This window comes from Callospermophilus lateralis, chromosome 11, assembly GCF_048772815.1.
Source record: "Callospermophilus lateralis isolate mCalLat2 chromosome 11, mCalLat2.hap1, whole genome shotgun sequence".
Classification (NCBI taxonomy): domain Eukaryota; kingdom Metazoa; phylum Chordata; class Mammalia; order Rodentia; family Sciuridae; genus Callospermophilus; species Callospermophilus lateralis.
Window position 1 is genome coordinate 52580373 of NC_135315.1, and position 27750 is coordinate 52608122.

Sequence of the window (27750 nt, forward strand, 5' to 3'; positions counted from 1 at the left end):
TCGAGCCATGTCAGTGGAAGCTGGCCTCGTCTTCTGTGCCTGGCCAGTGTCAGACCTGCTGGGTCTTTTGTGGCCTAATGAATGAAGCCCCAAGTCTAAGGTGGCTCATTGCTCCTCCAGTTGGGCTGGTGTTTCCTAAGGGCACAGGTGGTAGATAAGAGAGGACAATACAGTGGTCCCCAAGTATCCATAAGGGATAGGTTCTAGGACCCTCACCCCAGAACACCGAAATCTGTAGGTACTCGGGTCCCTTATATAAAATGGCATAGTATCTGCATGTAACCTCCACACATCCTTCCATATATTTTAACTCATCTCTAGATTACTTACACCTAATATGATGTAAATGCTGTGGACATGATTATTTTACACCATATTGTTTAGGGAATGGTGATTTTTAAAAGTCTGCACGTGTTCGTTACACATGTGATTCTTTTCTAGAATACTTTTGATCTTGGGTTTGTCTAATAGATGCAGAACTCATGGGTTCAGAGCACTGACTGTACTTCAAGTCAGCGCCATGGCTGGACATTTGGGGTCCTCAAGCAAAAAATCTAGAAGGCTCATCTTATGAGGCCAGATTTGCATCTTGAAAAGGTGTTAGGAGGCTGCCGACAGGTGTTTTTCTCTCTCTGGTTCTGATGCAGATGTATTTTTCTAGAGGGGAGTACCACCCTTCCTCATCTCCCCCAACCTAAGACCCCCTTTCCAGCCGGTACCCCATCCTTAGGCAGAAAGATGCCCATCTGTTCTCTCCTTGGTTTGCATAGCTCATCTCTGGGTGATAGTTTTGAACTTGGATGAGAAAGAGTTTTGAACTTGTTTTGTGACCCAAGGTCTGGGTGAGCATGTCACCCCAAGGAAGGGCATGGAGAGGGTGGTGTGGACCTCAAGGCTATCAGAAAGCCTGACTCCCATGGGAGGAGGCGTGTGAGAGCAGAGGGCTCTGCGTGAGGACAATACAGTGGTCCCTAAGTATCCACAGGGACTGGTTCCAGGACCCAATGGGGCCTGGTTTGCTATACCGCAGTTTCCAACAGGAGCTGATGCTTGTGGGTACCAAGAATGGAGCTCAATTCTCCCCCACACAGGGCCTCCCTCGTAGGTGAGAGCCGGTTAGACCTCTGTCTACCAGGAGAGTTCCAGAGGCCTTCATGTGAGCTTTGCAGCAGGTCAGATGCAGGATGTGGGGACCTATGGGAGCCTTAACAGAGAGCTTGAACTCCCAGGGTCCGCTGTCCTTTCTATTCCACTTCCCTCTGCCTTTGGACAGCAGGGAGTCAGAGATACACTGACTCCAAGTTGGCCTCAAGAACCAACAAATAGGGAGCCGCAGTTGGGAATTCCGTGTCCAGCAGTTCTTGGAGAAAGAAGAGATGGTCAAGCCGCGGAGGACTGGGTTAAAGAAGGAACTTGGCATCCTTTTAGAGCTTAGGATGCCTCCAGGTGAGGAAGGCAGGGGTGAAGTCAAGGGTATCCACAGGGCTCTTGGTGCACCCTCCAACTCCTAGGCTCTGCACCCCATGTGACACTAGGAGGATAGCTGTATCCTGCCCGGTATGTGAAGAATGGCATCACCTTCCACAGGGACTCACTTGGGCCTGTGGTTCCCTGGAGTACATGGAGAGTCTTTCACTTCACTAAAGCAAACACCATAGAGGGTGAGCATCCCTACTCATGAGAATCCAAAAATCTAAAGGGCTCCCAAATCCAAAACTTTTTGATGTCCCCCCCCCCCCAAGTGGAAAACTCCACACCTGACCTCCCTCTCATGGGAAGGGCCACAGTCAAAAGGCAGGTGCTAAAAATACTGATTAGATTACCTTCCAACTACGTGTATGAGGTGTATATGAAGCATAAGTGAACTTCGTGTTTGCGTCTCTTCTCCAGGATATCTCGTTATGTATATGCAAATAGTCCAAAGTATGAAAAAAAAATTGAAATCCAAAACACTTCTCGTCCCAGGCATTTTGGATTCAGGATACTTAGATATGGGATCAAGAATATTGTACCCTTGTTCTCCGTATGAGAAGGTAGCGCTGAGTTTGGTTTGGTTGGGGAGGACTTCAGTTTCTGCCATGGTTGTGAGATTGTGGCATGAGTGATACTCCATACACATAGTTTCCAAATACCTGTGACATTATTCATTGAAATGCCACAGAAGTTTAAAAAAAAAACATTCTGTGGAATGGAAATCTTTTCCAAATGTATCACCAACTTTCTTGCCACATTTAGCATATGCACATTGATCACAAGTCACCTTTCAGGATGTTTTTATTCATCGGGAGAGGAAGTGTGCTGTGTCTTATCCACCCATCTTAGGAATGGTTGCCATTTATTTGAAATGGCCCTTAGTTATTCTCCATCTGGTTTTCTTTTTAATTTTAAAAATTTGTTCCGATTAGTTACACATGACAGTAGAATGCACTTTGACACATTGTACACAAATGGAGAATAACTTCTCATTTCTCTGGTTGTACATGGTGCTGAGTCACACCGGTAGTGTAATCATACATGTACAAAGGGTAATAATGTCTGTCTCATTCTACTGTCCTTCCCATCCCCACTCCTGTGCCCCCCTTTACTCCCCTCGTACAATCCAAAGTTCCTTCATTCTTCCCTACACCCACCCTGCACTATGGATCAGCATACACTTCTCAGAGAAAACATTTGGCCTTTAGTTTTTTGGGATTGACTTATTTCACTTAGCACAATAGTCTCCAGTTCCTTCCATTCACCTGCAAATGCCATAATTTCATTCTTCTTTAAGGCTGAGTAGTACTCCATTGTGTATATATGTATCACATTCTCTTTATCCACTCATCTATTGAAGGACACCTAGGTTGGTTCCATAGTTTAGCTATTGTGATTGAACTGCTACATCGGTGTGGCTGTATCACTGTTGTATGCTGATTTTAAGCCCTTTGCATATAAATCAAGGAGTGGAAAAGCTGAGTCAAATGGTGGTTCCATTCCAAGTTTTCTGGGGAATCTCCATACTGCTTTCCAGAGTGGTTGCACCAATTTGCAGTCCCACCAGCAATGTATGAGTGTGCCTTTCCCCCCATATCCTCGCCAACACTTATTTTTGCTTGGATTCTTGATAAATGCCATTCTGACTGGAGTGGGATGAAATCTTAAAGTAGTTTCGATTTGCATTTCTCTCATTGCTAGAGATGATGAACATTTTTTTCATATGTTTGTTGATCTGTTGTATTTGTTGGTGAAGTGTCTGTTTAGTTCCTTGGCCCATTTATTGATTGGATTATTTGTTGTTGTTTTTTTCTTTTTGGTGTTAAGTTTTTTGAGTTCTTTACATAGCCACCTGGTTTTCATAGTTGCTTGCTTCTGTTTGCTGCTGCTGCCTGGCCCTCAGTTTTCTAGCAGTTCCTTCTTCCTCCCGGTCTCTAGATGCATAGCACTGGCCTCCGTATCCATAGGATCCACCTCCATGGATTCAACCAACCTCGAATGAAAACCATTTGGAAAAAAAAAAAATTCCGTCTGTACTGTATACATGCAGATCTTTTTTCTTGTCACTATTCTCCCCCCCCTCCCCCCCCCCCCCCCCCCGCCCAAATGAAGTATGACAACTATTTCATTCCATTTACAATGCAAGTAATCCTGTATCTCCTTGGGGAGGTACAGAATTCAAGTGAGGCTCAGCTGATGGCAGTCCTGTCCCACCTTAGGGACCATGTTGAGAGAGACTCAGGCTGGCAACAGGGGTCAAGTGTGGCCTGCCTCCTTTCAGTTCCTGAAAGGGGAGTCCTGTGGCCCATGTCCAGTCTAGCAGTCAGTGACAAGTGACAGAATGAATCATGGAGGCAGGAATGTGTCCGCTTATCCACTGGGCAACCGGGAGGGAGCCCCTTATGGATGTCTTAGGGTGCTGTGGTTGATTAGTGATGATTAGTGGGGAGCCAGGGCGGGGATCGTGGGCCACGTGCTGCTTCTAGCAACCGCTTTTATCCTTTTTTGCTAAGTTGCTCATCACTGAGCCTTTTGCACTAGGAATCCCACATTTCACACTTTTTCTCTTTCTCCTCCTCCCTGCCTGGGCTCTCCTTCACCCCGCAGGGCCAGAACTCATCTGCCGTGTTGACGGGGAATTTCTTCCCTGGGTCCAGCAACCCCTTGAACCTGGCCTGCTTTCTCTGTGAGGCTGCAGACATGGCTTTGCTTCCTAATGGCTCCTGCCACCAGCCAGACCTTTATGATCATAAGAGGCCTCACTTGGGGAAGGGGTCAGGTGTGGGATGGTGGGTAGGGAGGTGTCTGTGTGGAGGTTCTTCCTGAGGACAGGGAAGCTGAGAGAACGGTCCCCTGAGACCCTGCAGCCCCTGCATGGGGATGGGGGCCGGTTAAGGGTTGCGACTCTGTGGTCACTGGGCGCTCATGTCTTTGGAGACGGAGGCTCCTCTGGGTGGCCCTGGACTGGAGTGAGGGTGGCTAGTATCAGGGAATGCGCCCCCACTGGCTGGTGGCCTTGGACACAGAGCATTCCGGTCTTGCATTTTCTCCTGTGTACTGGCCAGGTCATTCCTCTGCTGTATCCTCCTGAGTCGTATAGATCAAATGAGGAGGGTGGGTGGAGAGTGTCGGCGGGGAATGTGTCCAGGTGGAACTCATCACATTCCAATTGTTCCTACCTGTGGATTGGACACAGCTGCCCTCTGAGGCTGAGGCAGCCAGCACCTGCAGGCAGGGAACGGGGGTGACCCCAAGGTCTGGGCTGGTGGCCAGACAGGGGCGATCTTCATGGTAATCCCTGTGGCAGAGTTGAAACTGGCTAGGGAGACCCAGGGGTAGGCTGCTGAGGGTTGAGAGCAAATTCTGGATGTCCAGGAGCTGGTTCTGCCAGCCGGGTCTCCTGCCTCTGCCCAGAGGGCTTTCTGTAGCCCCCCGAAGGCGCTGGGCAAGAGCCTTTAATCTAATTACATGCTTTATTTGAGCTAATTTGTTTTCCAATCCATCTTGTTCAGCAAGAAGAAAGAGCATGCTGGGGACTCATTTTCACCCTCTTGTTCAAAGGGGAGAAGAGGGGTTGCTCCCCTGCATCACGTGGTCTTTGGAGCCCTGGCCACTCCACCCCACCCTGGAGCCCAGCCCTGCAGAGAGGGGGTAGGGCCCCTTAGCTCTGTCATCAGCCAAGGGAAATAAAAAAAGCCCAGCTCCCTCCTCACCCCTCTTGGAAGCTCAGCCCTCTCAGTATGTCCCTTTGGGGGGGTCCCAACATGCAGAGCTGAAACTGACCGGTTTCTGGGCCAGACAACCCGGCCCCGCGGCCTCAGGGGCTTCCTGGGCTCTGAACCTTCCTGGCTCCACCTGTAAGAGCTGGCCTCAGATCCGGCCCAGGGTTTTAAATCTGCAAATGTATTTTCATAATAAGGCAGTGGATTTAGGATCTGGGTTATTAACGTCCAACCCAACACCAGAGCCCTTCCAGCCTCCCCGGAGAGGGAAGATTTATCAGCTCCCAGTCTCCTCCCTGGCCAAGGAGCTGTGCTCTCCAAACACTGCTCTTTGCATTTCCAGCATGTTCCAAAATCGCGCCTCCCTCCCCACATCCCTTCAGAATCCCGCCGCCAGCCTCCCTCTGCTGCTGTTGCCCCTAGACTGGCTCCTTCATGCGGGTTTCCTCCCAGAGCTGGTGACTTCTGCCCTCCGATGAGAGAGGGAAGGAATCAGTTAGAACCGAGGGTCACTTTGCTGGCCACACGATGCTGGCAGCCGGCGGGCATACTTTGATTGGATTCATTTGACAAACATTTACTGAGGGCCCCTTCTACGTCTTGGACCCTGGGGATACAGCGGTGACTTCCTCCCCTGATTTCGGGGAGGAAGAGGGACCATAAACAAATAAATTGCAAACTAACTGCAAAGTGTGTCAAGTGTGGCCCTGGAGGAACCACAGCCTCTAAAAGACGGAATGGAAGGACGGTCAGTCATTATTCAGTGACCCAAGGACACACTTGAGTGAGAAATATCTTTGTGTTTAAAAAAAAAAAAAAAAAAAAAAAAATTTTTTTTTTTTTTGGATATGCTGGTAATACAATGAAATTGGATTTCTCTCCTGATTCCTAAATTAGAGTTTAAAAATGATAATAGCTGACATTTATTTTTAGTGGTTATTATATGCCAGGCTTCATCTTACAGGGATTTTAAAAGATTGTAGACTCTCAGCTCTATTTCGTGAATGAGAAACTCGAGCTTCAGAGAAGTTCAGCAACAGGCCCAAGGACACACAGTTGTGAGAATCTTAAAGCCAGCATTCGGGGTGTCTTGAGGGTAGCCTTCCTGCTTCCCGAGTCCTGCCAGATCCTTCCTGCCTTAGCATTTGAGATATATCAATTCCACTGGGATAACAGATTGCATCCTGGGGGTCCAGGAAGAGGGGATCTGTCCCACTACTGCACCATGCCCCAAAGACGGCAAGCTGAGACCTACAGAAAAGCTTAACGCTGCTGATCCCAGATGTCACCCTGCATCCCAACAGAGGGGCCACGGCCTCTTCCCTTCTTGGGTACCTGGTACCTCTTCCTCCCCCCAGACCGATTCTTCGTTGTCAGAGAGGTTGGCCCTGACCCCCCAGGATTTCCCACACGCAGCACCAGGTTTCTCTGGGGACCCTGTATTTGTGGCCGGCTGTCTTGGTGTCTCACGGACACAGACACACCCCACTGACTTTGCTTTGCCTTGTCGGTGGCCTCTTGCAGGGGGCAGTGTCTGTGTGCCTTTGGGTTCATCGAGTGGGCAGTGGTGACCCACCCTGCGGGAGGTACTGTGACACCAGGGTCTGCTTTGCCAGGGGAGAAGGCAGATAGAAAATTCTAGGCCGTGAGACGGATGCCAGGAGCTTCAAGGATGCCCACCAGAGCATGTGGGCGAAGGATGGCCCCTCAGGGAAGTGATCAGGAATGGGTTCCAAGAATACCCCAACGGAAACGGCATTGGAGGGCCAGGTGTGTGGCTCAGCCTGTGAGGGGCCCATGGGGTGGTCTGGCCTCTCCTCATGCCCAGGGAGTCCTGTTCTTTCCACGTACTCTGAAAATGGCAGGATTCAAACACGGGATGGCGCTGGAGGAGGACATGCAGGACAGCGAATGTCCCAATGCTGTGGCCCTCAGGCAAAGATGAGGTCCTCCCCACGGGCCTGCCACAGCCTTTGTCCCCAGCCCTGCCTGACTGTGGGCCCCCAGCACCACCAGGAAAGGGGCCTTAGTCTTGTTGGGGGCGTGGGGAGCTCCAGCGTCCAGATCAATGAGGCTCTTGGTTTGTCCATTGTCCTGGTCTGTGGAGGCCCATTGCTGGGCCACAACTGAGCCCTCCTCCTTGTCTTCTGGGGTCCCTTCTGTCCCCATGTTCCTTGCTGCTCCACCATTATTCCCCCTGCCCCCCCAGGTGGTGCCTCTAAGGCCACCTCGAGCTGAAACATCCTGTCCAGAGATGGCCCTGACCTCCCATGTCCTCCCTGTGCCTGCGGTCATTGTCCTTAAATTCTGCCAATGGGAAGCCTGGTTTTGATTGTCACCACAGTTGCTGCATTTCTCAGACGGGGACACGGTGGCGCAGAATGTTTCAAGGCCCTGATCAGAGGGGAGCCTATAGGTTCCCTATTTTTACCACGTAAAATGTGGCTTTCCCCGGAGCCCCCTCTCGGGATGTCCTCTTACATCCTCGGGCTGCAAGGGGCACCGTGGCGTGGTGACCCCAGGGAGGCTTCGGAGAAGAACATCTTGGGGGGGACCCCACTGGGCCTGGCTATTTAAGGAAAAAGGAAAATGAATCTTTCAGGTTCTGGCCTGAGTCCTGGGGCGACTTTGCAGGGAGAGGACTGAGAAAGGGGACCCAGCTCTGGTCACACCTGGGGAAGGCGCGGGAAGGGAGAGCAGAGCTTCCCTCGGGGAGCTGAGCCCTAGCTCTGCCAGCTGCGCCCCAGGCCCGAGGAGCAGAGCTGTGCTCAGGAGGAGCTTGGGTCCCGCTGCTCCGCCAGATGCTCAGCTGCCGCCCTCGAGAAGGAAAGGGTCCCGTTCTCGCTAGAGCAATGGTGTCACTTCGCCGCCATACACATACACAGGTCCCACAGGCACCGGATGTCAAGATCTGTCACCTTTTCTTTGTCCCTTGTATCACCATTTGTGGGGCTGGGAGAGGACGTACCTGTGCGCACCTGCCATCTTTTGGTATATAGCGTTCCCCAGAGCAGAAGTCCCATGATTCGGAATACAGATGTCCCCTTGTTGAATACGGGTGGGATTTTTCTAGGATCCTTAGCCCCATGAGTAAATGGTCCCATCCTCACTAGAAAGAAAAGACTCCGTTTGGAATATTTTTTTTTTTTTTAAAGAAAGAGTGAGAGAGGAGAGAGAGAGAATTTTTAATATTTATTTTTTTAGTTATCGGCGGACACAACATCTTTGTTTGTATGTGGTGCTGAGGATCGAACCCGGGCCACAAGCATGCCAGGCGAGCGCGCTACCGCTTGAGCCACATCCCCAGCCCTGGAATATTTTTTATTGATTTTTTTTTAATTGGTGCATATGATCATACATAACGGTGGGCTTCATTATGCCACATTCATACGAGCAGGTGACATAGTGTGATCCATCTGGTCCCCCAGTACCTAATCCGCTTGCTCTACGGAGCTATTCTGTTATTTAGTTACTGAGTGCGCTATGATTGTACACAGAAGCAGAATTTGTTGCAATACATTTTTACACAGGTAAAAATGATTTGGCCGATTTCATTTTGCCTCAGAAGAGTTTTAGTACCTTTTTTCTTTTGAACATGAGAATTGTGCTGGGCACAGTGGTGCATGCCTATAAGTCGACTGGTGGTGGGGTGGAGGCCGAGACAGAGGATCACAAGTTGGCAACTTAGTGAAGCCCTGTCTCAAAATAAAATATATAAAAAAAAAAATTAAAAAGGACTTGGGTGTTATCACTCCCCTGGGATCAATCCCCAGCTCCCCTCGACCCAAAAAAATCCCATGAGAATCATATCTTCGTTGTAAAATTTTAAATGTGGCTAAGGACAGCAAAGAAAGATATAAAACCCAGCACTTTAAAGCGCATTATAGTCTTCTAAAATGAAGTTCAAATGACTGCCAGACATTCAGCTTTATGCTATTCCAGACTCCCTTTGAGTTCCTCATATCTGCCCAGCACTTTCCTACCCTGGGGCCTTTGCACCTTCCAGGTTACATAGATGCCCCTCCCTTGACTTCACGGGACTGACTGCTGGCCAGCCTAAACATCAGCTCCAAAGAATGGCCTTTGTATCTTAATGGCTTTCCACTGTCCTTCTATTTGCTACCAATGTGCTCTGCTCATAGTCCTCATTTTCTTAGCATCATTCTTTTGTGGGTATGATGATACTTGTGTGACTGGCCTGTCCCCTTCTGCTCTAGTGCCACCTGACTTCCATTCGTCTCGGGGTGTGCCTAGTGCCTCCCACAGCCAGCTAGTTAAGTGAATGAGTGGATAATAAAGAAGTAGGGTTGCTTCATGGGGTGAGGGTTTTCAGGGTTGTGACACTCAATACCAACTGCTCTCAGGAGAGTCCCTATTAATTTGGCCCCAACCACTTTACATGCACATTACACGTTTGCCTTTGCCAGTTTGCCATGTAGAAATGCCCTGATCCCCTTAGCCAGAGGTCTGTTTCGTTGATATTTAAGATGATCATGTTTCTGTTTCCCTGTCCCTTTTTAATTTCCTCTTCTGTGAATGACCTATTCATTGCCATCTAAGTTTAGATAGCTTATCTTTTTCTTATTGACTCAGAAGAGTTCTTTGCATATTAAGGACACCAACCCTTTACTCTTGAGGTTGTAAACATTTGGAGCTTTCTTCTAATCATTTGTCCCAGAGTTTGCAAAGCCCCTCTTGCCCAGCTCCTCTGCCAATTCATTGCCAGAGGCTGCCTCATTTTGGAAGAACTTGCCTTTTCTGCCCCTGAGCCTGAAGTTAAATGGGCATCTGCCGTTGACTCACTTGGGACTTGTGGGCTATAGATTGAGTGGGTGGGACTGGCCCTGGTTTGGAGAGAGGGGCCAGGGGCTCAAGAGCTGCCTGGGCTCTGGCTCACCTAGACGCGTGGCTGTCCCCTTAGATAAAGTGTTGGGTGAAAGTGATAAGAAGGTGGTCTTACCTGGGAGGCAGGGCCTTGCCTGTAGCTGCAGGAGCTGGCATCATGGGAAGTGCCTCCCCGTTGTCCCATGACTCCCCTGTGACAACTGACGTGGACTCACAGACACCTGCTGCAGTCTGAACTAGACACACTCAAAGCTGGACTCTCTCTTGCGTGAAGAGATGGTTCTGGGCAGCTTGGTGGCTCCAGGTTAGACAGAGGTAGAGCATGCTGTAGGGGCAGACTGACGCCACCTGCCTTGTCACCTGCTGGTGGGAAGAAGGACCCTCTGAGCCCCAGCCCTTCTCCCCCTGAACTCTTACCCCCAGGCCATTGAGAGCCCAGGAGCCCATCCTTTACCCACCGCCTCTGGGCTCCCCTGTCCCAGGAGGCCGACCACTATGGCCGGGGGGTCCCTCATCACCCCCCCACCCTGCTCCCAAATCCAACAGCCCAGACGCAGAGAGGCAGAGGAGCTCGGAGGAGCAGGGCCAGGGCTGCCCGAGCGAGACCTTTGCCAGCTCCCCGCCCTCCTCCAGGGGGAGGTGCCAGATGCGGTGCCCCTGGCTCTCACCACGGGCCGCCGGGCTCTGCCTGCCATATGCTCAGAGATGAGCCTTGTGCTGGCCAGCAAGCACGCCCAGCAGGATTTTGGCACCTGAGCGCAGGAGGCAGATCAGAGGGGCCAACTCCCCAAGGTGGAGGAAGAGGTGGGAGGGGCTGGGCCACGGGGATTGGGCCGCAGGGCCACCTCTTGGCTCCAGTCTGTGGGTCGGTCAGGGGAGCAGGTGGGAAGGATGAAAGGGAGGGGGGGCCACTCCCAGGAGGAGCCCGGATGTCAGCCAGCCAGGATGGGCCTGCTGCGAGCTGGGCAGATGGCCGCCTCCAGGTCTCAGTGGCCCTCCCTGGGACAGAGCTTGTGCCAGTGGGGAGCCAGCCAGCACCTGTGTCCAGCCCGGGCGGCCCCTGTCTCTTACAGGGGAGAAGGGTGCAGAAGGTGGGTGGCCCTGGTAGCGCAGGGGCCACTGCAGATCTGCCAGCGTTTACCTGGGCTCTCAACCCAGTGCCCTGGAGAGACTGGCAGGGGTGGGGGTTGTTGCAGTCATTGAGTGGGGTCCTGGCACTGGGTGAGAGGGGAGGTTGGGAACCTGGTAAGTATAAAAGGTTGGGACTCTAATGAGTAAATGAGGCTAATCAATCGGACTGCAGGGTCTGGTGTGTCTAAGTTATGCCTCCTTTTATATTAAGGTTGGACCACGTGGAACTGCTTTCTTAAAGTTGCAAAATGGTCAGTTCTGGGCAGTTTCATGAGGTTCATCTTAGTGACCTCCCACCTTTTTCTGTGTTTCTAAACAGGTAGCACAAGGTGGGTGTGTCCTTTAAATGTTCACATGGCCTCTGAAACTGGTTCAGTCCAGACATTTCCTAAGATTATGTGTTCAATTTGGTCATTTATGTTCTTCTAAAACATTGGTATTTAGGGCCGGGGATGTGGCTCAAGCGGTAGCGCGCTCGCCTGGCATGCGCGGGGCGCTGGGTTCGATCCTCAGCACCACATAAAAAATAAAATAAAGATGTTGTGTCCACCGAGAACTAAAAAATAAATATTAAAAAATTCTCTCTTAAAAAAAATTTATTTCATTCAGATCTCCAAGATGGTAGCCTGCCATTGCATACAATAGCCTTACAATGCATAAAATGTTTTCTAGATCATGGTTATTCCCTTGTTATTTCCTAGTATTCTGTTTTCTTTCTTTTATTCATAATTAGACATGACAATGTTTTGTCTGGTCTTCTTTAAAAAGTTTGTTGGGGACTTTTCAAAGATTCAGATCTTGCATGTATTTCTAATTTTGAGGGTTTTTTTTTTTTTCCATGTCTAGTACATTCATTTCTACTTCTGCTGTGATTAATAATTTCCTCCCACTTTCTTTGGGCTTTGTTTTGCTCATTCTGAAACTTCTAGAAGTGAATATATGTTGCATATTTTCATTCTTTCTTCTTTAATAACAAATAATATTTATTACATGGTGGTCAGGACATGTGGCCTGTTCAATTTCAGCTTCTTGGAATTAATTTAGCATTCTTTGACTACTTGTGTGTGTCTGCTTCTTTTTTGTATTTTCCTCAGTTTTTATTTAATGTATCTCAAGGGGTGTTATTCCACACCCATAAGACAAAATTTATTTTCTAGGTGATCTTCTTTGTCCATTTTAAAAATGTTTGCCTTGAATTCTACCTTTTCTAATATTACTTTATCCCTTTTGGTTTGTTTTTTGTTATTGTTTTCCTTTGCTTTTTTCCTATGACTTTTCCACAACATAAATTGTAGACGTTTTTTAAAAAATCACTTTAGTTATATTCCTCTTAAAGAGTAATTTTGTGAGAGAGAGAGAGAGAGAGAGAGAGAGAGAGAGTGTGTGGTGTGTGTGTGTGTGTGTGTGTGTGAGATGCTGGGGTTCAAACCCAGGGTCTCATGCATGCCAGGCAAGTGCTCTACCACTAAGCTACATCCCCAGCCTGTGATTTAATATTTTTAAATTAGTTTTTCAGTAGAGGAGTTGGGTACATGATATTTTCAATGATTTGTCTTGAGATAATTTTTCTGTGATCTTATCATAGGTGGTCTTTGTATTTTCCTTTTTTTCTGGTTTATCTCTTAGCCTATTAACTATAATTTATTTCTTAAGTTCTCCAGTGTTTTTTCCCCCCAAAGGCAGTATTTAATCTATGTAGTCAAGCATGGAATAGAATCTTCTACATTTTATTCAAGACCCAGAATTTTATTCCTCACCTCATTCTACTTTCTAGTTTTTGTTAATATGATCTAAAGTTTCAAAGTGAATTTTTATAGTTTTATAGACAGTCTGATCCCTTTCAAATATTGAAAAATTATTTTGATATTTGGATTTGGTTTTAGAACCAAGTCTGAAATATCTGTATTTATTGGTTTTGGTGTTCATCTCCAGTATGTTTAGATCATGACTTCTTTTTTAGTTCTTGTTATTTATTCATTTCATGGTTGGAAAATATCCTCAATAATTATTTTAATTAAAAGACACAGGATTGGAATATTTTCTGAGCCCTTGCTGACTTGAGAATGTGTTTTGTTCACTGTGGCCTGAGTACGTCTATGCTAGTGTAGCTAGGTATAAAATTTTGAGTCATAAGTTTTCCCTTTTATAGACATTGCTTTGTGATCATTGGCCCAGATCTTTGTTTTTGAATCTCTCCGTTTTTTTTCCACATCTTGGTGTTTTGCAAAAATATGTCTAGGTGTTGGACCCTATTCCTTGAGCTTTGATTCTCCCTGCCACTCACTGGGAATTAAGCTCAGAGATGCTTTACTTCTGAGCCACATCCCCAGCCCTTTTTATTGTTTTAAACAGGACCTCTCTAAGTTGCTGAGTGTGGCCTAGAACTTGATGCTCTTCCTGCCTCAGCCTCCTCAGTAGCTGGGATTATCGAGGGATGCCACCAGGCCTGGCCTGCTTAAGTCCCGCTTCCATTCCATTTGACCTCTGCTGCAGTTCCCACCTGTCACCTACCTGCTCTCTACTTTCCTACGTTTTTATCCTCTTCCATGTTTCTATGTCTTTATCCTTTCCCCCTGTATTTTGAAAATTTCTCCATCTTCTCAAATCCCTGAATTAGTTTGCCACAGTATCATTTCTCTCTGCTGCTTACAAAGTGGATGTTAATTGTGCCCCTGGGATTTGAGATAATTTGCTCTAGTTTTTATTTTTCCAGCTCTTCTGTCTCTTATGCATTTAATATATATGGTCTTTAACACTTTATCTTTCCTCCTATTTCATGTGACTTTTTCTTTCTAGAATTGTTTAGTCTATCCTGCGTATCGGCTCACCTGTTGTTGGTGGCTGTTTTGGAGCTGAGGCCACCCAGTTGAATAGTTGTGACGCAGAGCACGTGGCCCTCAAAGACTCAGATATATACTGTTTGGCCCTTTGTAGAAAAAGCTTTGTCAATCCCTGTCCTAGCCTGAGGGCTGGGTTCCCATCTCGGATCCAAGGTGGACGGCAGGGGACGGTCCATGGCTCCATCTCCAGTTCCCAGTTCTACCAACCTTTTACTTGGATTTGCTTCTCCTGGGTAGACTCGGTGCCCTTCTTATTCCTCACTTTCTGATTCTCTGCCATCAGTGATTTTGATTGAAAATATAAGTTCAGGAAGCCACCGCAACTGCTAATCCTTCTGGTCGCTACCCTTCCTCAGACTTCCTCCCCTGGTGGAGGGCTCACCCCCTGTGCCCCCGCCCTCTTCCTGCCCCATTGGTTTTCTGGTCAGTGTCCTTCTGTCTGCCATCTTCCTCCCTCGCCCCAGGATCTTTCTGTTCATCAGACAAAGAGCTGAGTCCCGAGGTAAAACCTGGATAGTTTTTGCTTCTTCCTCCACCATCTGCCTTTAATTAATAGAGATTGCTCCCAGATCCCGGCACTGGGTCATCTATCAGTTTGCGTTCTTGGCGTTAGTGTGTGAATTTTCATCTTTTCATTGTCTTTATAGCTATTTTGGCACAAAAGCCAGGAGAGGCTCCGCGAGGGGGCTGCCAAGTAGATGCCATGTTGGGGAGGGAGACAGAGTTGGCTTTTAGAGCCCGTGGTTTATCCATCTCAGAGGCAATCTCTGTGGCTCTGCGTGCCTTTGATAAAGGAAGCAAAGACAGGGACGTTTTCCTTATCCAGGGACCACTTTGTCCAGTGACCTCAGCTATCTGGAATACAGTCCAAAGGAAGAGTCACAAGCAGCCAAAAAGCTCCCCCCCCACCCCCGGCCCGGCCCCGCATCTGTGTTCCGGAAGGTTCTTCACTTTCCCCAAAGGAGAAAGAACAGTTGAGCGTCTCTCTCCTTCCAAACCTCTTTACCTGGGCTTTACACACAGAGTTCTAGAAAGCTTGGTCTTTGTTTTCCTAGCTCACCATTAAATCAGCGTCAGCAGCTCTGGAGGGAGTAGGGTGCAGCTTGCAACAAGCATCCTGACGTCACCAGAACTGGCAACAGACAGAAAGGAAGGACACCCCACCCCCCAGCCCCCAACAAAGGCCAGCACAGCTCAAATGCTCAGCGACTGACATCTTGTGAGTTTGAGTTCACAACCACCTCTCTGGGTCCTCTGCCGAGGCGGGTGCTGTGGACACATCGTGGGTACAGAGACTGTCCCCTTCCCGTGGTTCAGAGAGTGGTTCTAATGCTGGCTGCCCGTCACAATCGCCCGAAGAGCATTGGAAATCCAGACACTCAGGCCATTCCCTGAGCCAAAGAAGTCAAAACCTCTAGGGACCAGGACCCGGGCACCAGGGTGGTTTAAAGATTCCAGGTGATTCCATGCATAGCCAAGATGGGAGACCAAAGGTTAGAATCCCAGGCTCTGGAGGCAGATGGCCTCCTGAGGCACTCGACCCTGGGGGAGTAGGTGCCCAACATCTCTGGACCTGGACGCTCCTCTGTGAAATAGGACCCGCCTGGAAGGGGCCAGAAGAGCTTGTAAAGCATCGGGAACAGCGCCAAGGCCCTGTTCCTGCCCTGTGTTGCTGCCGGTATCCAGTGCAGCCCTGGAGGTGCGTGGCGGTGACTGGGATTTGGCACACAGGCTCTGGGAGCCCGAGCAAATTAGGCAATGATGGATGTTGCACATCCTAGGACGATTTCTGTCCCAGGTGGATGCTTGGCTCTGAAGAGAAGAGCTATCGATGGCTGTTACTAGGCTGGGGGCAGTGATGCTGAAGGTCCAGGGGGAGGCTGTCCCAGGGCCCCGTCTGCCTCCCTTCTGCCTCGTGGGGCGGGGCTTCCCTTGGGCAGGCTGCCCTGGAACCTCTCTGAGCTGTGCCTTCTCCATTTTAAGCTGAGCACTGCAACGCCCCCCACAAAGCCCCCTCACCCCAGACCTGGTAGAGGGGACATGCTCAGAGGCGCCCTTTCCACCCAGGCTGGTCACAGGGGTGGGTCTCCCTGGGCCCAGGCCGAGGAGGCAGGGGGTCAGCGATTTCCTTCCAACCGGAAATGAGAGTACTGATGGGGGCCAACAACTTTCACACAAAATATATAACACAAAAGGCACCGAATGGATTCGAGGCTGTCCCTGCAGTGACATTACTAGACATCACTTGCATTCCAATTGGCTTCCATAAGTGGAGGGAGCAGGGAGCGAGTTGGCTCACTGGAACCACCAGAATGTGCACGGGCCTGCGTTCAGCCACACCGTGCCTCTGCCGGGAGCATCATCTGTCCCCGAGTGGCAGAGACGTGGCCCAGCACAGCGGTCCCCACCTGGAAGTGCAGTGGACGGTGGTGGAGATGGTGCTGTTGACTTGTGTGTTGGGGCTGCCGTCCTCCCCCATCCTGGGGATTGGTCACAGTTGAGTGAAGGCCACTCTTTCTGGACATCCCAGTCCCTGCATCCCAAGAGTTCCTGGAACCCACCAGCCATCTGGTTAATGGGAAAAACTGACACAGTGGTCTCCTGTGTTCTGCGGAGGGTTCAAGGGATCCGACTGCAAAGGAGCAGCAAGGTGGGCTGTTCTTCTTCCAGTTCCTGAGACTGGTTCCTAGTTTGGGGCCTCAAGAGACTGGTCTGGGAGACAGAAGGGGCTGCCAGGACCCTGGTTCCCAAGGCAGTGGGTGGAGCTGAGCTAATTGAGGCACCAGTTACTGCATCCTGGGACCTCAGAGGAGACAACTGCCTCCTTTGGAGCCAGAGACTGACTCTAAGGAGATTTCTGAATATTCTCTGCAGATCTTAGCCACGGGCTGGGAGCAGATGCCCTGAGGCCTGACTTCCTGCCCTGGCTTTGCTCTGTACTTCCAAACAAATCATCCCTTTCTGCCATGTTGACCTCAGTTTTCTTGTCTGCAGAATGGGAATAACATCATCTCTCATGCATCAAAGAACGGTTCTAGGAATCAAGTGAGATCCCGCACTCTTGCGTGGCAAGGGCAGACCAGGTGGGGGCGGGGGGGGGCGGTTCCTGGGCCTCTGCAATGACCTGGGCCACCATGCTCAGGAGGTCACAGACCTAGTGAAAGAACTGCATCTTCTTGTCCAAAGAGCAGAAATGTCTGGCTGGGAGAGGACAAATTGGGATGGGGTCCAGCCACAGAGTCTGCATTTGGGGAGTTGAAGGTCTTCTGCCAGAAGAAGCGAGTCTAATGGCTGGCAGGCCCCGGTTCTCGTTTCAGGGCCTGGAAGCCCCCAAAGTGATACCCTGCGGACGCGGGCCCGGCAGCCCTGCCTCTCAGCAGTAGGGCCCATTAGAACTGAACTCTTCTTCGTGGGACATTTTATTTGTACACTCCAGTGGAGGGGACACCAAAGGGGTTTTCTAATACTTCATGGGCTGCTAATTTCCTCTGTGACCTCTTTTGTTGGGGCCTGACCCCAGCCAGAGGCTCCGCGCCATGAAAGCCAGTGGCTGACACAGACCCAGAGCGCGGGGTGACAATGAGGCCTCTATCGGCTTTCATCAGGGCTCCAGTGGCGTCTTAAGAACAGGGGGAATTTGTGTGGTGCTCAGAAGCCCTGGGTGGCATGATTCGGGAGCCCCCAGAGACTCTCACGGAGGCCAAGGCGGCTCAAGGATTCGTCAGGCCAGAGGAGGAGGGGGTCAGGCGGGGGCCTTTTGTCCCAAGGGCCTCTTTAGAAGGCGAGGCCTGCCCTGAATGGCCGCCCCGCTCGGCCTGGCCCATGGGTATCGCAGACCTCTGGGTATTTGGGGAGGTGGCCTCCCGCCCGGCCCACCAGCCTATTCTTTGCCAGCCTAATTAGTTTTTGTCTGTGCTCTCTGCCCCTCCTGCAGACTGCGATTCCTACTGTAAGGCCTCCAAAGGGAAGCTGAAGATTAACATGAAAAAGTACTGCAAGAAAGACTATGGTGAGTACAGCCCCGTCCTGGGAAGTGGGGTGAGGCCGTGTGACCCGTGGAGAGCTGGGGTTGGGATGCAGGTTGGTCATGGAATCCTTGTGACCAGTGGATCTCACACCCAGGAGTCGCTCATCTTTTCCACCTTGGCCCTCAGGGACAGAGGGCATGAAGGGGCCACAGGGGCCTGGCTTCTCCTTCTCTCCCTGTGGAGGGCCGTTAAGGTCAGTGGGAACCTCTGAGACTGGGATTCCCAGGCTGGGCCCTGGCCTTTGCCCTGCCTCTGCTGGGCTGTGTGGCTGCAGACTGGGCCTTGCTGATCTTCCATGTCCTCATTCGTCCTGTGGACAGTCTCCTTAAGTCTGTGTGGCTTACAGCAGGGCCCTCCCTCAAGCATCAGGACAGTGGTAGGAGCTCCTGGTGTGTGTAGAATGTTCCTCTCAGCTGCAGGGAGCCTGGGGAATCTGCATTGCCAAGTGTCCAGCCCTTTTCTGAACCTGAGGGGTCCTTGCTGGGTCAGTGGCAAGACTCAGACTTTTTTATAATATTTATTTTTTAGTTGTATTTGGACTCGGTACCTTTATTCTACTTATTTATTTTTACGTGGTGCCAAGGATCGAACCCAGGGCCTCGCATGTGCTAGGCGAGCGCTCTACTGCAGAGCCTGAGCCCCAGCCCCAGACTTCTTTTTTTTTTTTTTTTTATTAGTGCGTTATAGTTACACAGAATAGTGGGTGGATTATGGACATTTTCATAGATGCACGTAAACTTTGTTTCTTAACTAAGAGTCAGGACCTTATTAGCATAAAATGATGAATGATTAGGAATTTGGAGAACTTCTAAAACGTTCTCATTTTATTACGTGTGTGTGAGAGAGTATGTGTATGTACATACAGATCAGCACACCCACGCCTGCACGCACACACCCCATGCTGACGCCAGGGTGAGACCCTAGTAATCCAGCCACACTCCCGTATGCACTGCCTGGCCTCCCTCAGGATGAAGCAAGAGCAACTGGCAGGTTTTACATGTCATTTCAGTGGTTTCCAGGTGGTGGGTATTGATACTCCAGGCCCCTCCGAGGTTCCCAGTAAATTCCCAAAAGCCCCTTTAAAATACAGCCATCACCAGGTAGTATAGAAACTTCCAGCTCCCCCGGAGAAGTCAACCTGGATTTTGACAACACACTGGCCTTCATCTGAAGATAAAGGAAGCATAGTGTCTCTAAGCCAGGGTGACAGCCACAAGGAGGGGCTTCAGGTGGTTTTTGGAAGAAGACCATGCGGCCCCCCAGCTGCAGGATACATGTGTCCAAGCCCCAGGCCTCCAGCCTTGGCTGGGGACTACGAGGTGGCCCCTCCCAACCCTCAAGTGAGCAGGAGACTTGGGGGACCCCTTCCAGACCTTCTCCTAGCCAAGCAGCAGACCTGGGCAGTGTGAGTCCCAGGGAGGCCATGTCCCCTCCTCCCATGTCCCCTCCTCCCATGTCCCTTCCTCCCATGTCCCTCCTCTCATGTCCCTCCTCTCCTTGGTCTGCACAGGCCCAGGGGGAACTGGGCAGGGAAGTGGGAGGGGGAGGGACCAGGTGGGCTGCTGGAGGCAAGAGTCATATTTGTTTGTTTGGGGTTTGGTCTTTGGGGAAGGATCCTGTGGGCAGCTGCCCTGGGAGGAAGAGATTAGGGAAGGGGAAGTTGGGTTTCTGGAAGGTGCAACCTGCAGCTTCTATTCTGTTCTTCAAGGGGAAAAGAAGGAAAAATTAGACTTTAACCAAAATGGGTCCCTTTTTCCACCTGACTATCACTCAGTCTGGATTTGTTGTCCTCGAAGCTCTGTTCTGGGTTTGGCTCCAGGACTCTGCCTCCTTCGCCTCTGATATTCCAGGAGGCTCCTGGCCCCTTCAGTAAGCAGACCCTCTCTACCTTCCAAACATGACACCCTTCCTTTATAGTCAGGAGCCCAGGGCTGTGCTGGCCCCACCCCCCGGCCGGGTTCCAGGAGACCCTCTGTTCCCTGACTGAGCCCTCTCCTTGCCCATATGGGACTTCCACACTTATCAGAATGAAGCTGGTGTTGGAGATGGTGGGCTTCAGTGCCTCTGCTTACAGATGGGGACACTGGCCCTGCTGGTCAGGGGTCTTGCTCAGTCACACAGCCAAGGGGTGGCCCGGCCTCCTTGGGCTCTTCCCTCTCCATCAGTATTAGCCCCCAGGACCCCATTTGTCACAAGGCCCAGAACGGTCAAGGACAGCCTGGTGTGGTTACCTTCCCAGACATCATCTCTGCCACTCAGGTGTGTCACCCAGATGTCCACATGTCTGTTGCCATCGAAGACCTGAGGAATAGCAGGTTCTAGGGAGATGAAGGGACCCCACTCTGGGACCTGACAAGGTCTAGGCCTGTTGTATCACCAACGAACCATTATGTCCCAGCATCCCACGTAGAGGACACCTGTAAAAAATTAAAATGAGAAATGAATATACCTTTGTTGCTCATTTTAAGTTTTTATAGGTCCCATCTATTTAAATCCTATATGTGGGACAGTAGTACACAGTAGGTCTCAATGTCTTAATCTGCTGCCTCATACTGCCTTGTCCCATTCTCCAGTGTCCCTTGTGGGGAAGGGTGGATTCTGTATTCGTCTATTTTGTTTCTATAACAAAATACCCAAGACTGGGGGTAATTTATAAAGCAAAGAGGCTTATTTTGACTCAGTCCTGAAAGTCCTAGAGCATGGCGCCAGTACCTGCTCAGCTTCTGGTGAGGGCCTCCTGTTGCATCAGCTCATAGGGGACAGTGGAAGAGAAGTGGGATCCAGTAAAAGACCACAGAACATAGGGGAACAGATGGTTTATAACAATGTGCTCTTGAGATAATTAGCCCACTCTTTTGAGAACGACTTAAGTCCTTTCTTGAAGGTAGATCTCTCATGACCCAAATGACCTCTTAAATCCCCACCACCTCTCAATGCCATTACAATGGGGACCAGGCCTCAAAATAAGTTTTGGTGGGGACAAACCACATCCAAACCATAGTGTGTGTGTGTGGTTCTGGTTTCATAGCTCTCTGTAGATTGGGGGCATTTGAGAGCTGGGGAGTCTCTCCAACCCAACTCAATGTCTAAAGGGTCTGGAACTGGGGGTCACACGGGTTTCTAGGGATGGTTCAGAGGAGACCAGGAGGGGGTGTGACTCAGGGATGAGTAAGTGGCATCTGCAGGGGGCTGGGGATGTGGTCTCCAGGTTGGGATCTCCTGGGCCTCATGGAGGACCCTAGACCCCTGGATGCAGTGTGTATGGGGGCTCCCTCCCACCCAAGGGAGATGTGGGCCAGCCCAGGGAGAAGATGGGTGGGAGGCAGCCAGCTTCAGGATCGGAGGCGAAGCCATGGTCCGAGGAAGAGGCTGCGTGGTCCCTGCTCCTCTCTGACTGACAGCCCTGCAGGGGGCCAATTAGGGAACACATTTCCTTTCCATCCAGGTTACTTGGATGTTCCAGAAGTGGCTAATTAGGACTTTGGGTTTGTCACCCCTGCTGAGCAAAGGCCTCAGACCCCTTCCTCCTCCAGGCTTGATAGGGTGCCACTGGAGACCACGGGTTTGGGAATCCGCTGACCCTGGGCAGTGACAAATGGAGAGAAGGCTTCAGGTCAAGGAAGCCTGTGGGAAAAGACCTAGGCGCTGGCCCCCGGGTGCTGCCCCTGCGCTTGCTCAGATGTGTCTGCTAGTGCCCTGGGCCTAGCTTGGAAGGGTTCAAGGTAGATACCAAGCAAGACAGGAAGGAGTGGAGAGGGTCTCAGTGCCATGCTGCAGAGAGGCCCCTGCCCAGAAAGACCCCACACAGGAGAGGCAGCCTGTTCCATTCCTGCTGGAGGGAAAGGAGTTCTGGCCCCGGAGTATGGAGATTTACAGATTCCTAATTTGCTGTGTGACTGTAGACAGGGAGCTTTACCAGTCTTGGCCTCAGTTTATTTATCTGTTCTATGAAATGCAATTAAGGGGACATGACAGTCTTCTAAACGAGACACTCTGCCCGGTACCATTTCTAAGGGGCAGGAGCCCACAGAGACACTGTCATCTGTCACCTGTCTCCACCTCTGCTGGGCCACCTCAGCCCTCTGTTGCCCTCTAGGGGAATCTGGCTCACCTTGCAAATACTTGAAAAAGAGCCAAGGAGAAGGTCGACGGGGTGTATCCTTTACAAGCGTTTTTAGCAACTCTCGGCAACTTCTCGGGAAAACCACACCTTGGAGGGGCACTTTGTGTGACTTCTCAGAGCAAGTGTGCCCGGGTGTGTAAGAGCGCGTGTGCTCACTCCCAATCCTGCATTCCACTGAACCATCACAGACCACATCCCATTGGAGTTACCTGCCGGGAGATGCCTTCACCTGGAGGCCAGGATTCCTACCCAGGCCTGCAGAGAAGGGCTTCCTGGCTTTCCTCTGGCCCTTCTCCCTTCCTTCCCTTAGGCAAAGCTTCCCCTGCCTGGTCCTCACTCACCACCTCCATCTCCTGTGGCTGCTCACAGGCACCACAACACACACACCATCATGGGAGTGTGGGTCCCTCACACCCATTGCACCCCCAGAATGTTCCCTCTGCACACATTCATTGAGTGCCTGCTGTGTGCCCTGTCTTATCCTGGGTGCTGAGCTCTCAGACCTGCTGAACGCATGGTCCTCTGGGAGTTCCCAGTCTAGGAGGCGAGACAGACACACAGATGAGAGCCACAGAAGGGTGGACATATGGCCTGGTCACAGCCTAAATGGGCCTAAGCAAAGCACAGTGCATCCTCTGGAGGGGATCAGGAGGAAATGCTGCTGGAGGAGGGAGCCCGAGTGGCCGGTGTTCACTGGGCAAAGCAAAGATCTAGACAAAGAGAAGTTTCTAAGCCCAGAAGCTCAACCAGCCTGGTGAGATTGGAGAACCCTGCATGTGGGATGCTGGTGCAAGGAGGGCACTCAGGGAGTCTGGGGAGAGAGGCCAGTATCGGCCTCCTCAGCCACAGAATGCACCCTGACCCCATGGGGGCGATTCCTGGGCCCTTGGTGTCTGCCTCAGGTGGCCTGGGTGCTGCCCCTCACCTCTTCCTTCCCCTGGATCGGCAGGCAGGCAGCTCACATTCTGAAAGGTGAGATCATCTCACTTTTGCCAGTTCTTGGAAAAATGATCTGTTCCCAGAAATGTTTATTAGTCACCCCTTTTGTTGAAAGACATTCTGGCACCACCCGATGGAAAATCAAAATGCTGTTCACAAGATGCTCCGTCTTGAGCATTCCTCCTGAGGAGGATTTCGCAGGATGCTTCCTTGAGGGGGAAGCGCTGTTGGCATCTGTGGAGTGAAGCGGGGTCCGCTGGGCCCTGTGTCTGCATATGTGCTGGTGTGGCCTGGGCACTGGGGCAGAGTTCTGATAGATATGGGGGTGCCCCCGTCGAAAGGTGCATGGGAGACCCAGCAGGCAATCCAGGTGAACGTAGCAAAGAGGCTGGTGGGGGGGAGGACTGTGGTATGTGGATTAAAGAATGTGACATTGGGGGTGACGCTGTGACAGTGGAGGTGCTGGACAGAGACCAGCTCTTGCCTAGGGGCTTCTATTGGCAAAGTAATGAACAGGGGGGACAGGAGGGTCTCACAACTCAGACTCCTTCCCTCCAGCTAACCCCAGGGACATGGGGGTCTCCATGGATGCTGGCCTCTCCCCCTCATGAGCACCTTGTCCTTTCTTTCATGACCTTGGGGTCAAGACTCGTGCCCCCGACCAGGCTCTGTCCTTTCAAGTACCGAGAGTTGGACAGGTTGTCAGTCCTATCACAGAGATGAAGTTACCAATCTGCTGCATGGAGTGATTTTGGGGGTGTGGGCACGGATATCAGAGGAGCACCCTGGGGACTCCCTCCAACAAAAGCCAGGGAGGCAGAAGGCCAACTCCCATGGGCATAGTCCCCAGGTTCAGAAAACAGGTCACAGTCCAGCCAGCAGCATGTGGCATGGTGCCTCAGAGGTTCACTGACCCCTCCCCAGGGTCACTGGCCCCCTGGGGATCCTCTGATTTCCCCCAGCCAGATGTGACCTCCCCCCATGAGTGCCAGCCCCAGATGGAGGCCAGATGTGGAGCTGGGTGCCTGTGAGTCAGCCTGAGGTCATGGAATGTGGGTGACCACCATGTTGGGCAGGGAGGGCCAGACAGCCCCAGTGACAACTGGACAGAAAAGTCCTTGAGCCCACAACCCCCTCCCCACTCCTTGGGAGTCTGGGGGGGGGGGCTGAATGCTGTGCTGAGGGGGAGAGGCAGCGCCCAGGTCCTAGACCACTCTGTTCCTAGAGTGTTCTCTGAGTACCCTGCTTTCAGGAAGGAGTCGTCGCTTGAAGAGGTTATGGGAGGTCATCCGGTATTTCTTCCCATCTTAGAGATAGGGATGCTAAGGCTTTGAATGGGGTCTGGGGGGGGGAATCTGCCCAGAATGCTGGTATAGTGTTGGGTGGAGGGACACAGCCAGGTACTGCCTGTCTTCTCCCCCTGGCTCTGTCTCCCTGATCACAAAATGCTGCTCCCTTCAATCCTGAGCCACCGAGGTGGGATGGATCACATGGTGTACCTGTGGTGCAGAGGACCCCAGAGTGCCAGTTGCTATTCCTGGAGCTTCCTCCCCAAGACCATGTGATTCCATCTACCCGTCTGCTCCACTGCCTGTGTAGACAGACGCTAGGAGCAGGCCTTAGTGCCCCCTCTCCAACAGCCTGTAGCAGCCTTTGGGAGGAGCACCGGGTTAGGAGCCTGCCACGCTGTTTCCACGTCTCCTCCCAGGAGCAAAGGAGGCGGCCTTCAACTCCCTTCCTAGGCTGCAGGCTCTTTCCTCACCAGGCTGAATGTGCCTTCCACTGAGGAGTGTGTCCCCAGTGGGGCCAGGCAGGGACCAGACCCCCCCCCCCTCCTTGCAAAGCAAGCTCCCCTGCTCTCTTCTTGTGAGCCTGGGGTACACAGTGGCACTGGCCAGGACAGAGTCCATCTCGCAGGGAACCAGACTGGTGTCTTTCCATGAGTCTGACTCCACTTCTCAACCCTCTTGAGTTGGATAAGCAGGTCATCTCTGACCCCCAGCCCTCTCTCCTCCCAAGAAGAAAGCCCAAGTACCAGAGCCTGGCAGGGGACACCTGGGCAGCATCCGCAGGGCTTTTGCTGCTGAGACCTCTTTGGTTGAGCGGGGAAGACCGTCAGTCATTCCTAAGTTGGGTGTCCCTTTCTTGTGCAAGGTCCGAGGCAACGTTGCAGGAGGTGGCAGCCTGGGAGACCTGTGACTGGGTTCAGCTGCGGTGATCCTTTGCTTCTTTGGGCAGATAGATGAGCCCTGGGAACCAGGCTTGGCTGGACTGGGGAGAGTGTGGTCAGAGCTGCATTTTATGGAAACAGCTGTGGCTCATGACTTGCTTTCTGAACAGAGAGATTGACAGGGCTGCACCGTTTTAATGGTTTCTGTGGGGTTCGTGTCCTCCCCCGCTCATCCTGGCCACTGTTTTGGGGCAGATGGGTGACAAGCCTTCCCAAGCTGGACCCACCCACCTGGACAGCCCATAAATCTAGGAGACCTCCAAGCCGCAGGAAGCCTCCCTGCAGAGGCCTTGTCAGGGGAAACTTGTCCCCGGGGTCCCTCCAGCAGGTGGCTTAGCCCGTGCTAGGCCTTTTCCTCTAAGGATTGGTTCCAGCAGGCAGTGGCTGAGCAGCATCTTTCTTGTATGGACAGCGTTCCTAGGACCCGGCCCAGGCCGGGAGCTTTGATCTTAGCCAGAGTTCCCCCAAGCCTCAGAAGCATGGGTCAGCTCCACGGTGGTGGCAGTGCCAGGTTTGGAAGGCCTAGAGCTGGGAGAGGAGGAAGTCGGGTTTTTGAGCCAGCTAGGGCAGAGGACGAGGCTGCCATGGGCGCAGCAGCCAGACCCCTCCAATGGAGGAGTTCAAATACAGGATGGGACCTGGAGCTTCCCCCACTTAGGAAGTTGCCTTTGATGTCCTGGAATTGCTCCAGGGCGGTTGAGGTACCCTTTGCTCCTGTAGGAGGACATGTCAGTGCCTCACACTGCAGCCAGGGGTGGGGCAGGCAGCAGGTTGAATTCTAACCTCTTTATTCAAGAGGGAAGTGGCTCAAGGCACCGCGTCTGCCCTCATCCTCACCCACTCCCTCCTCCTTGGGCCCTGGAGTCACAGCAAGGTCTCTGCTAAGGGACAAAGTAAAGCTCACTAGTAGCAGCTGCTAGGGCTGAGCCCTTATTTTATGTGGTGAGCCAGGACTTACTTGGAGAAGGAGAGGGTAGATCTGCAGCCCTGAGATGGAGCCATTTCTTGTTTATAGTGGGGGGGGTCCCCTGCCACCATCTGCCTCGGGGACTCTTCTGTCTCCACTTCAGAGAACGACAACTGCCTTACGGCTCCCCCCGCTTCCTCTCAGCCAGTGGGCACTGAGGAGCGCATCTCCTCGGGCTCATTTCATGGTCTGCCTTCCTGAGGTTCATCTCATCTCCACCCTTTCTGATCAGAGGGTGGGGGATCCTCGCCAGAAGTGCTAGTCTTGTTGAGGACATCAGTGAAAGGAGGGTAGGTGGCCTGGGGTGTTTCACTGTGGGTGTCTTAGTCCATCCGGGCTACTGTAACAAAATTAATGAGATTGGGTCATTATAAACCATAGAAGCTTCCTGCTCACAGTTCTGAGGCTGGGAGGTCCCAGAGCAAGGTGCCAGCAGTCTCCTTATCTGGTGAGGCTTGCTCTCTGCCTCAAACACGTCACCTCATTGCCCTGGCCTCACGTGATGGGGGGGGCAGGGAGATCACTTGATCCTCTTTTATAAGGGTATTAATCCTGTTCATGAGGGTGGACCCTTAGAATTTAGTCACTTCCCAGTGACCCCACCTTTTAATACTCTCAAGTTGGGTATTAGTTTCCAACATAGGAATTTGGGAGGGACACGGACATGAAGACCAGAGGAGGGTGTAAGAAGCCTGGCCTTGTGGGGCTACGGGCCTGGGATGGGCAGAGCTGCCTAAAGCTCACCGTGCCCAGTCCCCTGGATGGGTGATATCATAGGCATATCTGGGTTGATGGGGACCCCAGGCTCATGTAGCTCAGTGACCCCGGTCATTCCCTGCTCTGAGCCAGCAGCTCGCTGGCAGCCCTGGTGGTATGCTGTGTGGCTGCAGGAGCACACGTGGAGCAGGTCTGTTTGAGGTCACCCTTGCAATGTGTATTTTGAATATTTTCAGCTGTGGCGCACGGTGGGGACTTGGCCCGTGCACTGCGTGTGCAGCTCATACTTGGTGGGCTGTGTAATGTGCAGAGGTGTTGCCAAGGGCAGCAGAAATGTGGATTTTTTTCCAGCAAAAATCACATGAATCCTACCCTCACCCGCCCCCGGGCCTGTGCTGTCTCACCCTACAGTTGGGGCAGATCCCACCCAGGGAGTAGCAGGAGGCCAGAGGCTTTGTCCCACCTGACCAGCATCCATTGCTTTGTCTGGGTTCTTGAGGATAGTGAGGTGCCCCTCCATGTTAAACATGTCCCTCAGGCTAAGGCTAGGGAGAGGAGAGGTTGTCAGCCCTTCTCCTATGAAGGGCCACAGAGTTGCAGGCCTTCCAGGGAGTAAGAAGGCCAACCTGGGGTACCAGTCCAAGGCTAGACCTTGTCCAGGCTAGACCCTAGCAGCCTGCCTGGGCCAAGACCCAGAGTCCTCAATTCATTGTATTGGTTTCCCAGATTGTCAGA

General features: G+C 51.6%; 1 protein-coding gene and 1 non-coding gene across 2 annotated transcripts in view; one reads left to right on the forward strand and one right to left on the reverse strand.

The window, feature by feature from the left end:
* Positions 1-27750, forward strand: part of Ntn1 (netrin 1) — a 174631-nt gene that overhangs the window by 144285 nt on the left and 2596 nt on the right. Inside the window, exon 6 of the mRNA XM_076870712.1 lies at positions 17946-18020. Coding sequence (XP_076726827.1) covers positions 17946-18020 — 75 coding nt within the window. The remainder of the gene's footprint in view (positions 1-17945; positions 18021-27750) is intronic.
* On the reverse strand, positions 12579-12651 carry Trnaa-ggc (transfer RNA alanine (anticodon GGC)). Its single transcript has one exon. It is a non-coding gene; the product is annotated as a tRNA-Ala (tRNA).